Below are 15618 nucleotides of genomic sequence, written 5' to 3'. Positions count from 1 at the left end.
GCAGCTTTTGTTTTACCACAGTTTCATTGTTTCTTGGCTCTACTCTGCATGACTAAAGGCAGCAGCATACGTTGGTTTCATTGAAGATAAAAAGTATCTGTGCCAGCCGGGCATAGGGGCACATGCCTGTAATCCCAGCCATGAGGAGGATCACGAGTTCAAAGCCAGCCTCAGCAAATTAGCAAGACCCTAAGCAACTCAACAAGACTCTGACTGGAAATAAAATATAAAAAGGGTGGGGTGTGGCTCAGTGGTTAAATGTCTCTGGGTTTAATCCCCTGTACAAAAAAAAAACAAAAAACAAAAAAAGTGTTTTTCAAATTCTCTTGCATTGATTTTGAGCAATGGATAAAGGGGCAAGGATCTTCATGACAATTTGATTCTATGCTTTGATTTTAGGATGGGTTCAAGCACTTGGCATTTTGAAGCAGGTATTAGAAAACAAGTTGGCTGACTTCCATTAAGAGTCAACCCCATAAGTTCTCTGGTTTTAGCAATTTATTTATTTATTTTTTTTTACAGTTCTAGAAGCTGTATAACAGTAAGGAGGCTGTGCTCTTATTAGAACTATTATAAATAGAATCACTAGAGTTAAAATAATAAAGGGGTATTTCCATGTTACTAAGGGCGAGTTGCTGCAAATCAGGTTAAGTCGCTGTTCTGTGGCTTCCTTTGAAAAATTATTTTCCTTTTTATCCTGAGTCCAAGAAATCATTACATATAGATGCAAAACAAAACCCAAGGGTTTGCTTTATATATATTAGGGAACCCATTCATTTTAAAGTTTGCAAAATTTCTTTTATATGTATCATTGAGTCTGAGACTCACTCAAACCTATAGAGATCATTTGTACCACAGAAGAACAGCTATTAATATTGTATGAATTATATCCACACAAAGACACATCATTTGAGTAAGACACCAAAGCACAATTCTTCCAAGTCCTAAGCTTTTGAAAGTTGGCATTTATGATTGCTTTCCCTCTGGTAGCATTGAATTGAGTTTTCTGATATTTGTGATCAAAATAACTATAATCCTAATTAAATTCTGAATGTATTGTCCTCATAGATAAAGCAAAATTTTGTCATTTTTATTTTCTACTTTACTCCAAAATGTCGAAACAAGTAACTTTCAAAAATATATAAAATAGCCAGGCATGGTGGCACTGTCCTATAATCCCCAGCTACTCAGGAGACTGAGACAGAAGCTAGCATGGGCAACTTAGCAAGATCCTGTTGCAAAATAAACAACACAAATAAAAAGGGCTGGGGATGGAGTTCAGTAACTAAAGCATCTGGGTTCCATCCCAGTATAGGGGACAGGAGGAACACACACACACACACACACACACACACACACACACACAAATTAAAACAACAGTGAAAAGAATAGAGATGCAGAATTGAGTCACTAATGAGGATAAAAATGATCTCCAGTGTGACCTAAATTCTTGCAACAGATGGGCCACAAATTTCACTCAAAAATTTCCCAGTGACCATGGTGTGAAGAGTTCATCTTTCCATGTTCAGTGATATAATTCAGTTTTGAGAATGTGAAAAACAGAAAAAATGTTGTCAAAGAAGGCAACTGTTACGGAATGGATTTCTTTTAGAATCCTCTGACTTAAAGGATTCTTAGTGGATGCACATACAATGTTGAACGCAAAACCCATCCTGTCTGGTTGATGGCGGGTTAGACTTTTGAACATCAACCCCTCCCCTCAGTATCCTGCTACCACACCCACATATTGATAAATCGTTGTACATGGTTGCTCAAGGCTGTTGCCAGTTGCTAGCTCTTTGAGCGCTGCTTGTCATTTCTTCTGCTGAATGTAGGTGCAATAGCTATTAACTGGGATTGAGCCTCCTTATTATGCTTAGTTTCAGGAGGCATTATTAATCCAACATTCATTCAGTTTTGTTTTGTTTTAACATTTTGGTTCTTCCTTGTTTTCACGATCATTGATGAATAAAATCACTTATAAAAGTGTTCCATTAAGAAATTCATATTTAAGCCAGGTGTATGGTGGTGCAGACCTGTAATGCCGGCAACTTGGGAGGTTGAGGCAGTAAGATCACAAGTAAAAGGTCATCCTGAGCAACTTAGCAAGGCACTAAGTAATTAGTGAGATCCTGCTTCAAAAAGGTGGTGGTGGTGGTGGGGTGCTGGGGATGTGGCTCAGTGGTAGAGCACTCCAGGGTTTAATCCCCAGTGCCACCCCCCAAAAGAAATTCATATTGAATAATGCTACTTTAAATAAACATCACTCCTGCTTACTGACTTCAATGATGATCATTTTGAAACTAATCCCAGAGAACGAAGTCAGTTCTCCTTCCTCATTTTGCACTTAAAATTGTGCCTGACTTGAGAAAATACTTAAGCAGCTTTTCACAATTTGCTTCAATGTTTTCTCCTTTGTCTCTGATGTGAGAATGTGCATTTTCAGCTAATGACTTTGGTGTCATGTAGACAAATATTTAGGATTTCCTTAATTTGTCAATATATGCCCCTTGTATATGTTGCTTAGCCTCTTTCTTGAGTCTTACTAATCCCATTTCAGACAAAAATGATTGAAATCCTTTTCTTGGAATGATGACTGTAACAAATAAAAATGCCCTGTGTATTTCAAAATTGCTAGAAGAGTAGATTTTTAAATGTTTTCGCCATACACACAAAAAAAGATGAGTGTGAGGTGATGAATTTGTTAATGAACCTGTTTCAATCATTCCACTTTGTAAACATTATTCAGACATGTTGTTCTCTGTAAGGACATGCAATTGTTATTTATCAATTAAACATAAATTAGATGATTTTAAAAGTTTTTAAAAATCTCTAACATCGAGGTCATGAAAACTAAAAGAAACACTGTACAGAGAGCATCTCTGTAGTATACAGTATGTTGTATGTAAATGAGGACAATAAATAGCCCAATCTACCAGGGTTCTTGAAAGTATTAAAAGAATACCTATAAAAAACTCCCCAAAAGAAACAAATTTGTTGAAAAATATAGTCCGTTGCCAAGGGTGTGAAGAAATAGGCACCCTATTACATTGTAGTCTGTTCCCTAAAAACAACAGTTCAACTTAGTTTCTACCATAAAATTTGCATGCCAGCATGACACAGCATGTACAAACACGAATATTGCAACACTTTTAATAAACTGGTAAAAACTGGAAACCACCTAAGTGTCCATCAATAGGTATAAAAAGGTGCTTACCTTTTGGTATATAAGTTCTATGAAACAACGAAAAAGACTGAGGTAGATCTATATGTACTAACCATAAAAACTTCAAAAAATAAAGTTGGATTTAAAAAAATATAGTGAGCATTTGGTATGATACCTTGTATGTTAATGCACACAGCCACATACAGCAGTGCTGTGTATTTTTAATTGATATATGTGTGTGTATGCATTTTAATACACAAAAATGTAAACTTTCTTAAATTTTTTAAAAAAAACAAGGAATCTGTGTATACATTTTATCTGTGAAGTTCAACTTTTAAAAATTGCTATGCACAATAACTGGCATGTTATAAGCATCCAGTGAGTGTTAATTCCCTTCCTTTAGCATAACATCTCTAAATCATCTACTAAGTGGACTTGGACTTATTCATTCATTTAGGAAACAATTATTACTATTATTATTATTATTATTATTATTAAGCACATAATTTGCCCCAGATTTGTGCTATGTTTTAGGAAGGGAATAAAGAAGAGGTTATTAGCTGGGGTATAGCTCAGTTGGTAAGTTCTTGTCTCACAAGCACAGGGCCCTGGGTTCAATCCCCAGCATAAACAAACAAACAAACAAATAAAGTTTAAAAAAATTAAAAAACAAAAAGAAGGGGATATTAACAACTCAGGAAGAAGACAGATTAACTAAGAAAAAAAAATCTCTGAGGTTCTGATAGATGAAATAGAGGATCCTCTAAGAATGCACTGCTGGAGCACTTAACCTGTCCAACAACTCCAGGATGAAGAAAGCTTTACAAAGACATGTATGTCTAAGTCACAGTCCCCACCCCATCACTGCCAATAGTCCAGGTGGTCACGTATAAATCAAGTGATCTATCATTGCAAGTGGATTAAGGCAGAATATTTATAGCCAAAGTAAATATGATTCAGGGTTGCCTGTCATAATTCATCACCGCTGAAACACCTAAGAATTAAAGAAACCAGACTTGGAAAATGTTCGGTTTTTTGCTCAAGAACTATCTTATAAAGTAGAATCAGAGAGCTGGGCATGGTGGCACATGCCTGTAATCCCAGCTACTCAGGAGGCCCAGGCAGGAGAAATGCAAGTTTGAGGCCAGCCAAGACAATGTAGTGAGACCCTGTTTCAAAATAAAAAGAACTGTGGCTGTAGCTCCGTGGTACGGTGCCCTTGGGTTCAGTCCCCAGTACCAACAACAAACAGCAGCAGTTCCAATGCCACCGTCAGTTCCCTGCCCACCCCTGACTTGGCTGTCCTGTCTCCGATCCTGTTTTGGAGTGGGAACCCTCCTGAGGGGACGCATGGAAATGGAAACAGCGATGTCAGGGTCATAGCAGAGCCTGAGGTCCAGGGAGACAGCAGACAGGATAAAAATGTAGCACGAGAAGTAAGACTCAAGCGAGGTTGCAATGAGAACCGCAGGAGTCAGAGAGCCATGCAAGGCCAAAAACCAAGACTGGTCGAGGGAGCAGCTGTGGAACCAGAGCTTGCTGGGAGGCTTCTCTTCCTGACCAGATGGTAACACCCAGTCACTAGCGGGTTTCAGACATGGAAAGCAGGCTCCTGGTATTCTACTGGCCCTCATCCCTGCTCTTTGCTCACTATGGCTTCCTGGCTTTGGAGCCTCTGATTTGGGCTCCTAATGTCTGATCCAAGTGGACTGATGGCCCTACAGATGTGACCCGTGGCTGTTCACAAACATAGTTTAGAGCCACCCCGTGGCTCTGAGTACCCATTGCTGACCTCATTGCAGTTAGGGCTCTTGGGTTTCTAAGCCAGCATTGGCTTTCTAGCAGTCCTTGGGTAGAGTTGGAATCCAAGGCAAGGGAAACAGAAAACTTGACCCAATGGGTTAGTGGACTGGTAGCAGCAATGTTGGATTGTAGAGATCTTTGATGAGTGTGGTGGTTCTGGGACCATGATCCATCTGGCCCCAAGACATTGTGTCCTGCACAGCACCTGATGCTCTACAGCTAAGGACTGTTATAGAGAAGCATATTTATTTTCTATTGCAAATGATCAAAATTTAAGCAGAACTAGTCCACAACAAGAAAGCAAAGCACTGTTAAGCCTAATTGTCTAGTAGACACGTTAGGTTACAGATTTTCTTTGAAACAGTTTCTTTAATGTATAATTCAGATTCTCTGAGCCACTTATTTTTATCTCTATTTGGGGAAAAAAAATGCTTGTTTTTAACTCAAAGAACGATGTGCTTTTTCCCCTTCTTGAGTTTTTTCAATGAATCTTTGATCTCCTTGTTTCGCAGACTATAGATGATGGGGTTCAGCATGGGGATCACTGCTCCGTAGAACACAGATGCCACCTTACCTTTGTCCTGGGAGTAGCCAGCACTAGACTGGAGGTACGAGAAGAGGCCAGAGCCGTAGAAGAGGATCACTGTGGTCAGATGGGAGGTGCAGGTGTTGAAAGCCTTTATCTGCCCCTGGGTCGAACGGATCTTCAGGACGGCAGCAATGATGTGGCCATAGGACACCAAGACGAGAAGAGCTGAGGTCCCACCAACTGCGCACACCATGAGAACATTCAACACCCGGCTGAGGAAGGTAGGGGAGCAAGACAAGGCCATCAGGGGTGGCAGGTCACAGAAAAAGTGGTTAATGACTCGCAGTCCGCAGAAATGGAGCTGGAATATGGAGCTGGTTTGGACCAGTCCAGTGAGGAATCCTCCCGCATATGCTGTAACGGCCATCCTCACACAGATGGCAGGTGACATGAGGGCTGGGTAGAGCAGAGGCCTGGAGATGGCAGCATACCGGTCATATGCCATGGCCGACAGGAGACAGCACTCAGTGCCTCCCATCCCAATGAAGCAGAATAACTGAGCAGCGCAGCCCGCAAAGGAGATGGTCTTCTGCTCGCGGAAGAAGTCCCAGAGCATCTTTGGGGCTACAGAGGAGGTGTATGAGAGGTCCACAAAGGACAGGTTTCCCAGGAAGAAATACATGGGCGACTGGAGGTGTGGATCCATCCTGATCAGGACCATGAGACCCAGGTTTCCAGCCAGAGTCACGAGGTAGATCCCCAGAAACAACAAAAAGAGGACAACTTGCAGTTGTGGATGCTCAGAAAATCCCCACAGGATGAAATTGGTCATGGTGCTGACATTCTCTCCCACAGCCATGGAGCTGCTGCCTTCAGAGCCCCAGAGGGAGATTCCTGGGGCAAGGAAAACCCGGGTGAAGAAACCATTTTGCTCATGGAATCATAGATTCCCAGAATCAGAGGACACAACTGTGAGGCAAATGTCCTGTCTGTGCTGCAGAATTACCCTCTAGAGCAAGAGAATGTATTGGGTCTCTCATGGAGACAATTGTCACCCTGTCAACATTGTATTTGTTTATATAAAAGCAGCATGTCCCTGAATAGACCCTCTGCCATTTTTACATTCTCTGCATCATCCCCTTCTTTGTCAATCGCACTGGCTTCCTGAAGGGATTTGCTAATGGTACTTGGGCCAAATACTCCTGTTTTCAGTTGCCCCAAACATTGCAAGTCGATTACAAAGTCAGTCAGATTTAGACTATCTGATCTTTTGTTCTCATGAAAAGAAATATCTCAAAACTCAAAACGCTTAGAAAGGCGATTTGGTGTTTCTTATCAGGGTAGTTTGTTCTGACCAGCTTTCATGGGGTCATGGTGTCCCTCCACGCTCTTTTGAGCAGTGGAGCAAAGTACACAGATCTGGGGAAACCTGGCATCCCCACTGGACATTAAAAAGGGGCAGGGGAAAAACAGGTTCAACACTGAGAAACCCTAATGCTCGTCCTGCCCAATCGGTACCCACCCACCAAACCTCTTGCGTTAGTATTTGGTAGAGCTAGATATTGATGATGTAGAAATTAACACATCATTATTATTAAGTTCAGACTGCTCCACACAATACATGGGACAGGCAGAAAAACAGGTCATTATCAGCAGAGCATGAGCAATATGCTAAGAGAAGTATGTACACAGTGTCCCTGAGCCGAGACACAGCAGGTGGGGTTTTCAGAGAGGATTCCAAAGACAAGTAAGGAGATACCAGGATTAGAATTCAGGGTGTGGAAGGGTTGAGAAGTGGTTCAGAGATCTTTATGTTAAACGAGGGAGAGGAGAGGGAAGCATTTGCAAGAATCCAGGAAAAGTGTTCGAGGGACATCAGAAATACCAACAGGACAGGAGCACAGTGTAAATGGGATTAAGGGAAGACAAAAGAAGTGAGTGGATGGTAATCCCAGCAGCTCAGGAGGCTGAGGCAGGAGGATCACGAGTTCAAAGCTAGCCTCAGCAACTTAGTGAGACTCTAAGCAATTTCGTGAGAACCTGCCTCAAAATAAAATATGAAAAAAGGGCTGGGGATGTGGCTTAGTGGTAAAGTGCCACTAGGTTCAATTCCTGGAATCAAGGGAAAAAAAAGAGAGAGAGGGATGAAGTAAGCAAATAAAACTAAATGTGAAGTGTGAAGTCTATAAAGACAGGCAGTATTGTAAGTACAGGGCACGCAGTGATGGGGCTGTAGCCATTGTTTTCATGCTCCTGCCTCATCAGCAGGTGCAGTGGAGAGTAGAGCCTGGGTCAGGAATGAAAAGACCTACGTTCAGTGCTCATCATTGGCTAAGTCATAAAATTAGTTCTTTTTCTCCCCCAAAGTTTGCATTTGTTATTTTCAACAGTTAATCCTCACGGTCAGTGGAACGGTCCTATTATTGTCCCCATTTTATGGTGGAGGGAAATCCTAAGAAGAGATGTAAGAATGATGTGTCAGCTTGTGCAAGGCCCCAGAGCTGGTGAGTCATGATGCAAGGACCAGAGACCAGCTCTATGTGATGTTCAAACCTTGCTTTGGAGGACGCGTAGGAGGATCATGTGAAGATGTTGCATCAATGGAAAATAAGTGGTGGAGGTTCTGAGGCCATGGAACTATAAACAAATCAGTATTAAAAGGAAATGTCTATGGGACATAATCCATTTCTATGTACTTACCTTCAGATGATTCTGGTAAAAATAACCAGGCTATTTATGTAGCAATCATGCACAATAATTGGAAGGTAGCTTTTATCATACTCTAAAATGTAATAGAGTAGAAATCATAGATTCTTGGAGATAAAATAGAAAAGAATCATAATGAATCTTGCTAGAAAATGTGTAGAAATGTTGGGGGTGGGGTGTCACCAATTGCTCTGCTCTGATTGCTTTGAACTTGCAATCCTCCTATCTCAGCCTCACCACCTGCTAGGATTGTAGGTATGCATCACCACACCCAGATCTTCTATGCTTTCTTAGCATAAGCTCTGGAAGGGCATTATAACCTCAGTGCTTTTTACAGGGAATGGTACATGGTAGACCTGAAACAATATTCTGAATGATTTCAATTTGAAATTCCAAAAAATCGCATATTACAGACAAAAAAAAAACTATTGAAGTTATGAAAGATCAGCAAGTTATTAAGTGTTTGGGCTAAGATTTAAACTCTCAGTTCCTTGACTTTAGAGCCTGTTCTCTTTCCTAAATGCTAGGAAATCACCTGGCCTTGGGTCTGAGCAATTGGTAGGACTATATTACAGATAGGACTCCAATAGATATGATCCTTCTCCCATTCCAACTGACTGGTTAGGACAGATGCTACAGGACCTGAGCTCTGAACATGGCAATGGAAAGTTTTCTTACCTCAATCTTGCCAAGGCTGTTTACATTGCAACAGGTTCAAGTATATACCACAATAAAGAGGAATGTGGTAATTCCCAAACAAATAACGCAGTTGAGGTACAGTGTTTATTGTAATTCAGATGATTTTGTAGGTCTGATGAAGGAAACCTGGAAATACTGAAGTGAGAGAGAGAGATGCTATCTACACCGATCACTAGCCCACCACCACCACCACCACCACCACCACCACCACCACCACCTGTCTGGGTGCCCTGCACATGACAGATGTCCAATGAGTATTATGTTCACTGGCTAAATAGTTACTGGAGAGACACTGTCAACTTGCCCTATTCCAAGACCACTGGACTTGGCTGGTTTTAAGTGATGTCCTGATGTCTGAAAAATTCAGAGAATATATCTCAAATATTGAAATAATAAAATATCAGAGCTAGAAGCCAGGTAGGCTCAATTTTCCATTATAGATAATGAAACTAATGCCAAAAGAGACAGAGTGAACGTCTGTACAGTGGGTTTGTACCAGAGGTGATGACGGAATCAGTATCTCATTCTTTAGTAGTTCTTTCTGCTCTTCCTCATTCTAAAACACGGAGTCTCAAAGGTAACTAAAGAGGACTCAAAGAAATGCAATCTTTTTTTGAAATTTCAGACACACTCATGCTCACACCCATGAATCTACAATAGCAAAGAAAACACTAGGTGGAATGTTAGACAATGTTGATTCAAGGTCTCATTTCTCCTACTTTTTTTTTTTTTTAACTATGTGACCTTTGGAAAAATAATTTGGCTTTCTGAATCTTAATCTTCCTTACCTCTGTATATGCAACCAGGGGATTACTTAGACTAGTGTTCTCTAGCTCACATATTCTGTCCAATTTCTATTTGTAAACAATAGGAAACTTTTCAAGAAACAAAAATCTCAGAATTCTAGAATGCAAAATAGGTGAAGTCCAGCTCCTTTCCATAAGGTCAGAGCAGTACTGTAGAGGGTCTCAGCATCTTTCCTGCTTCACCTTCGCCACCTTCAGAACCCTCTCTACTCTGCCATTCTGTGATTTTAGGATTCACTAGTAACCAGAGTGAGAAAGAGAGAAGGGCAGACTCACCTACAACACCTAATATTCTGAGCTTCAGGTAGATGACTACGAACAGACTCTTGGAGCAAGAACAAAACCCGTCTCTGCGAACACCTGGAGCCCTGGTCTTGACCAAAGGGGTAAATAAGGTTTGGATGTAGCCACCAAGAGAAGGACTCACTGGGGCTTTAAAAGAAAGCCAGTTCTCTCCTAGGTTCCCCTCAGTCTCTGTGGGTAGTTGGGTAAGGTGTGTCCCAGAGAGCACCAGCGGACAGCTTGGCCGGCTGCCTGGGCTCAGGAGTAAAGAGGCCAGCTTTGGGCAAAATTGATTTCCATTGGCCCTGCTTCCATTATATTCCTGGCCCCTGATTTGGTTCCAAAAAGATCTCCCTGGAGTCAATGAAATCCAACACTTGTTTTTGTTTCCAAGGTAAGTAGCAATTTCAGACAATCTTTTGGCCCTTGTAAAGCCATGGACATTTTAAAGCACCTCTCTGAGTGACTCCAAGGGTAGAAACTAGAACTAGGTGAGAAAAAACTTGGTGGGGGGAAGTTAGGGTTACAATAGCACAGCCTAAAAGGTCAATGTATGTCCCAGAAAGAAGTAGGTTCCTCATCATTGGAAGTGTGCAAACAGAGATAGTTCACTTGACCATGAAGGGGTTTAAGATTTAAAAGAGAATCTGAATTAGGTGACCTTATACGCTCCTCAAAATCCTGGGATTCGGCAGAGCGCAGTGGCACATGACTTAAATCTCAGCAATTTGGGAGGCTCAGGCAGGAGGATCACAAGCTCAAGGCCAGTCTCAGCAATTTAGTCGGGCCCAAAGCAACTTAGTGAGATCCTGTCTTAAAACGAAACATAAAAAGGGCTGGGGATATGGCTTGGTGGTTAAGCACCCAATTGCCTGTACTGTTCTGGGGTGGGGGGGAAGAAGATTCTAATTTGGTGAAATCAAGAGAAAGAGGAAAGGGCATAGACAGGTGCTAACGTTTTTTCAATTCTGGGGACTGGGCCTGTTGTACGTTTTATTTCATAATGTCCTCAAAGGAAAACATTCTTAAAGCCACTTTTAGATAAGAAGGAATGTGGGAGAAGCTGCTTGCCGCAGGTCCCAGAGATCTCCTGGTAAAGCTGGAATCTGAACTCAGTTCCTCCAGCATCAAAAGCCCATGCTCAGTCCTGCACATGCCACGACAGCCTGAAAAACGGTGGCAATAGGGGAAAACAACAATCACACGAGAGCCCTTGTCTTTCAAAAGATCTCTGTGTTGGGGGCGGGTGGTGTTTAAAAGAAAAATAGCCTCTTGTTGTTTGACTAGGGTCAGATTTCCCCGTGTACACGCATTGTTTTTGACCTATCAAGTATTCAACTGGAAAAGAGCTAAAGTGTACTTGTGTGTCTTGGGGAGGGACACAGAAGGAAGTGGGCATTGTGTCAACCCAGGGGACACTGGGGCTTCTTTCAAGGATCTGGGAAAGGCGGTAGCCACACCCTGTTTGTGTTGGCAGCAGTTCAAATTGCATCCAGATGAGAAAAATCGAATGCAGTTTCCTTCTCCACCCACAACCCCACCAGCCTCTCCTCTGCCAGGCCAGAGTCGCCTACTGTGGAGCCCCACAATCACACCCCTCCTCCAACCCCCGCTCTTGGTGCTACGCCTACATTCTTGGGGTTTCCTAAGGCTTGATGCTGGGGGAAGGATCGCCATGGTCAACCCAGTAGTTTGTATGGAATTAAATCTTTTCTAGGAAAAGAATCATTAAACCCAAACCCCATACCCAAACAAGCCTCAGGTTTTCCTCTTCTTACTGAGTGACAGGTACAAGGATGGGGTGCCAGAAGATGGTGGTGCTTTATAATCCCTGCCTCCCATCTTCCCTCCTTCAGAAAAGATTCTCTGGTGTTTCTTGGAGATTTAAAACCTTGTCAGTAGAATCAAGGAGGCCTTTTCTTGTGCTATCTCCACAATTTGTGCAGAGGGTTGGTCAGGCAACTTTAGCCTGCTTGTTCACGGTTAACCACAGTTTTCTAACTGGTCTTTTGTTGGTGGTGGTGTTGTTAGTGCATTTTAATTACACCCGATAATGGGTTTCATGGTGGCATATTGGTACATGCAAATAACCCTTGCTGATCTTTTTTCTTTTCTTTTCTTTTTTTTTTTCCTTCAGACTCTCTCCCATCCAGTCTATCCTCCTTAAGCTGCAGACAGCCTTCCCCAACGTACTCATCCAGTTGTGTCATTCCTTCCTTCCTAAAAATGCTCATTAGTTTGTTGTTGTCCTGATTCTCAAAGACTCAACATGCAGTGACGACTGGGGAGATCAAAGAGGAAAAATGGCAAGATCCTTGGGTGCGGCCAGAAAGATGGCAGGTCTGGTCTTCCCAGCGCAGTTTCATTAGAATGGTGAGAGTGGATGGAGCCCATCAGTCTCAAAGAATATCTGAAATCAGGCCTTGGAGGGAATTCAAGTAAAGCCAGGTACTAAAGAAAGCCATAGGCCCCATTTACCAGTGAAAGAAAAGAGGAAAATGAATCACAGGTACAGGAGTTGGCAATGTCAAGTGAAGACCTTCTTGAGGTTGGGGAAACTGGATCCGAGGCAAAGCTCACAGAGATGGAAACTCAGGTTCTCAGCGTTGGTTATTCACCACACTGATAGACATCAGATAGGCATGAGGGATAGGAACGTGAAGGTGAGGGAATAATTCTGTAGGCTGGGCCTACGTGCTGGCCTTCCACATATTTTCCTTTAAAAAGCAATTACCCCGAGGCCATTTTGGCCCTGCTCTGCCTTAAGTCAATAGATGTTACATTCCTTAACACACAGCCTGAAAGGACACCTTAGTGATCTTTACACAGACTAGACTCCAAGATTCAGGAAGACAGGATAACAGAAAGCAAACCCTATCAATCATGAAATCTGTAAGAAGGAATTTCTAGTAAGGAACCAATCAGCATGGGCCAAAGTGACCAAGGGTTACCTTTAGATCTTCAGCATGCCATTTTAATCTCATTTTAATAATAGAATTCCCACCCTATGGGTTTCACTCGAGTACCTATGGGTAAAATCATGCTGAGTAGGGACTGAAAAATCTGATACAATCCTACTGTCAGTCAAAAGTTGAGAGGGGGTACCTGGGCAGGACTCTCTTGAGACTTCCTAAGACCCTGATATAGAGGCAGGTGCAGTGGCGCACACCTGTCATTCAGCAGCTCAGGAGGTTTAGGCAGGAGGGTCATGAGTTCAAAGCCAGCTTCAGCAACTTAGTGAGACCTTGTCTCTTAAAAAAAAAAAAAAAAAAAAAAAGGCTAGGGATGTGGCTCAGTGGTTAAGCACCACTGAGTTTGGCCAGTTAAAAAAAACTAAGGCTGCCTAAAAACAGAGGCCAGTGATCATGGGAAGAGCAGGACCCCAGGATCAGAATGAGGTAGGTTTAGAGTAGGAGGAAGTGACATGGAGGATAAAATCACAGGCTATTACACTTCTGCTTAAAAATGGTCTGGTCTGTCTTTGTAAATTGCTGTTTTAATTCACTGAAAATAGCATGAGGCCGGGTGTAATCCCACCTGTAATCCCCGTAACTCAGTGGTCTGAGGCAGGAAATTAGCAAGTTTGAGGTCAGCCTAGGTAACTTAGTGAGACCTTAGTCTCAAAATAAAAAATAAAAAGGGCTGGGGATGTATGTAGCTCAGTGGTATAGTGCTCCTGGGCTCAATCCCCAGTACAAAAAGAAAAAGAAAAAAAAAAAACCAAACAAACAGAAAACTTGTTTATTTATTTTTGTGGTACTGGGAATTGACCCCAAGGGCACCCTATCTTTTTGTTTTGAGACAGGGATTTGGGCTTGCAGTCCTCTTGTCTCAGCCTCCCACGTTGCTGGGATCACAGGCATACACAACCCTCCTGGATCATTTATTTATTTTGCTGGATCCAGGGAAATTGGGAGAAAGTGTTCTCTGAAATTTTTTTCTGAGTCTTAGAATAGATCTGTAAACCAGCGTGGTGAAACCCACAAAATAGTTGCCCAACCACATCTGTGGGGCATCTGTGACACTCTGCAGACGGTGCCTATTGTCGATTCTTTGAAGAGACTCTTGATTTTCTGATCCCCTTCTGGGAAGCCACAATGCCACAATGTCCCCCTGCTGAGGGAGCCCACCCCAAGGTTTTCTTTTTAAAGCATTTCTTTAAAAAGCCTTTTTTGGGGGGACCAGGAACACCACCGGCAAATAGGAAGCTATTGGGAATCCTGCATTCAGTGGGCTCTCAGACATGGCAACACGGAGCTGCCCCCTAAAACTCTGTTGCAACTTGGGAAAAATACAACCACTTTAAACTCGTTTCATCTTAAAAGCAGCATTTTGTTGGCAGGACTCAATTTTAAAGACAAGAGGCAGCTGTTATTGGAGGCAGGCAGTGGGTTGAGTGTTTACTCGAGAGGATGCCCAGCTGAGCCCAGATGGTAGGAAAGGCCTTGTCTAGGGGAGGTCATAAAAATCCAGTCAAACAGAAGATACTTTGTTGTATGTGAATGTTGATGGTTGGGGAGGTGGGAGGGGAAGAGAGGAGGGACTACAGGGTATCAAGCATTTGGTTGTTCAGTTGACTTTTAGTACTTAAGTACTTAGTACTGAAAATATAAAATTCATCTTGAAATTCTCTCAGCCAGGAAGGGCAGAGAGAAATGTATATATTTATTTTGTTTATATATTCTTTCCGTGCCCTGCCTATGTTATATCTTTGATTGAGGTCTGAAGATATTAGTCTTCCAAGTTGATCACCAATGGTTTGGGGACCACACCCAGCAAGGCATGGCCAGAAACGACTTCTGGCTCATTCATTTATGGCTTCTCTTCAATACCAATGTTCAAGCTCAGAATTGCAGGAAACGGATCAAGATTGACTTCACCTCACTGTGATGATGTCATTTTGCCCTGCGTTTTTCAAGTGATACTTATTTAGCCCTCTATGTTTCAGGGCTCTCTGACAGGCCTGGGGACATCCAGAAAGATAACTCAGATGGTAAATCAGATTCCCTGGCTTTATACTATCTTGACCTCTCCTCCACCAACTCAAAATTGCACTGCCCCAAGCCACATGGTTTGGTGGCACCATTGTTAGACCTCACCCTAAAGGGGAAACAGCTTAAATTTCAAACTCTGACATTGCTCTTCACCAAAACGTCCCATTTTTCTGTTTTGCAATTGTCAATGAATCTACTTCTGGTTTTCATGACTTCTTCTTCTTTTAGACCTTCCCAAATGTCTGGACTCATCATCATCCCAGCCCTAACTGATCCTATCACCATCTCTCACATTTTCTTCTCCTTTTCCTGGTGATGTCCATAAGCTTGGTCAGGTTGCCTGGTGCTGAGAGCCATAGCCAAGTAGGAATGGCTCGTGATTTTGTGCCCAGCCAGACTGTGGCAGCCTGGGCTGACTGTTTAAATGTGGCCTCTTACCTCACCCAGGCATCCACTGCCTGGTGACAGTCCTAGGAGCCTCTTGGGGATTCCACTATCATATTTTCCAAAGCCACCCCAGGATCCCCTTTCCTGACACCCTCAACCAGACATGATTTCTCTCTTCTAAGCTGTCATGGCTCTCATCTCTCAGCCTCAGAAGAGCTGGGTCAACTTGAGCCATTTCACTTTCAC

The 15618-nt window shown here is 42.5% G+C and overlaps 1 protein-coding gene across 1 annotated transcript; it reads right to left on the bottom strand.

The window, feature by feature from the left end:
- Nucleotides 1-5412: 5412 nt before the first annotated feature.
- On the bottom strand, nucleotides 5413-6357 carry LOC113198773 (olfactory receptor 5A1-like). Its single transcript, XM_026411622.2, has one exon. The coding sequence runs from the start codon at nucleotides 6355-6357 to the stop codon at nucleotides 5413-5415; it is 945 nt and encodes a 314-aa protein (XP_026267407.2).
- Nucleotides 6358-15618: the final 9261 nt, after the last annotated feature.

Source organism: Urocitellus parryii, chromosome 4, assembly GCF_045843805.1.
Source record: "Urocitellus parryii isolate mUroPar1 chromosome 4, mUroPar1.hap1, whole genome shotgun sequence".
NCBI classification, from domain to species: Eukaryota; Metazoa; Chordata; class Mammalia; order Rodentia; family Sciuridae; genus Urocitellus; species Urocitellus parryii.
This window is presented reverse-complemented; position numbering and strand designations above follow the sequence as displayed.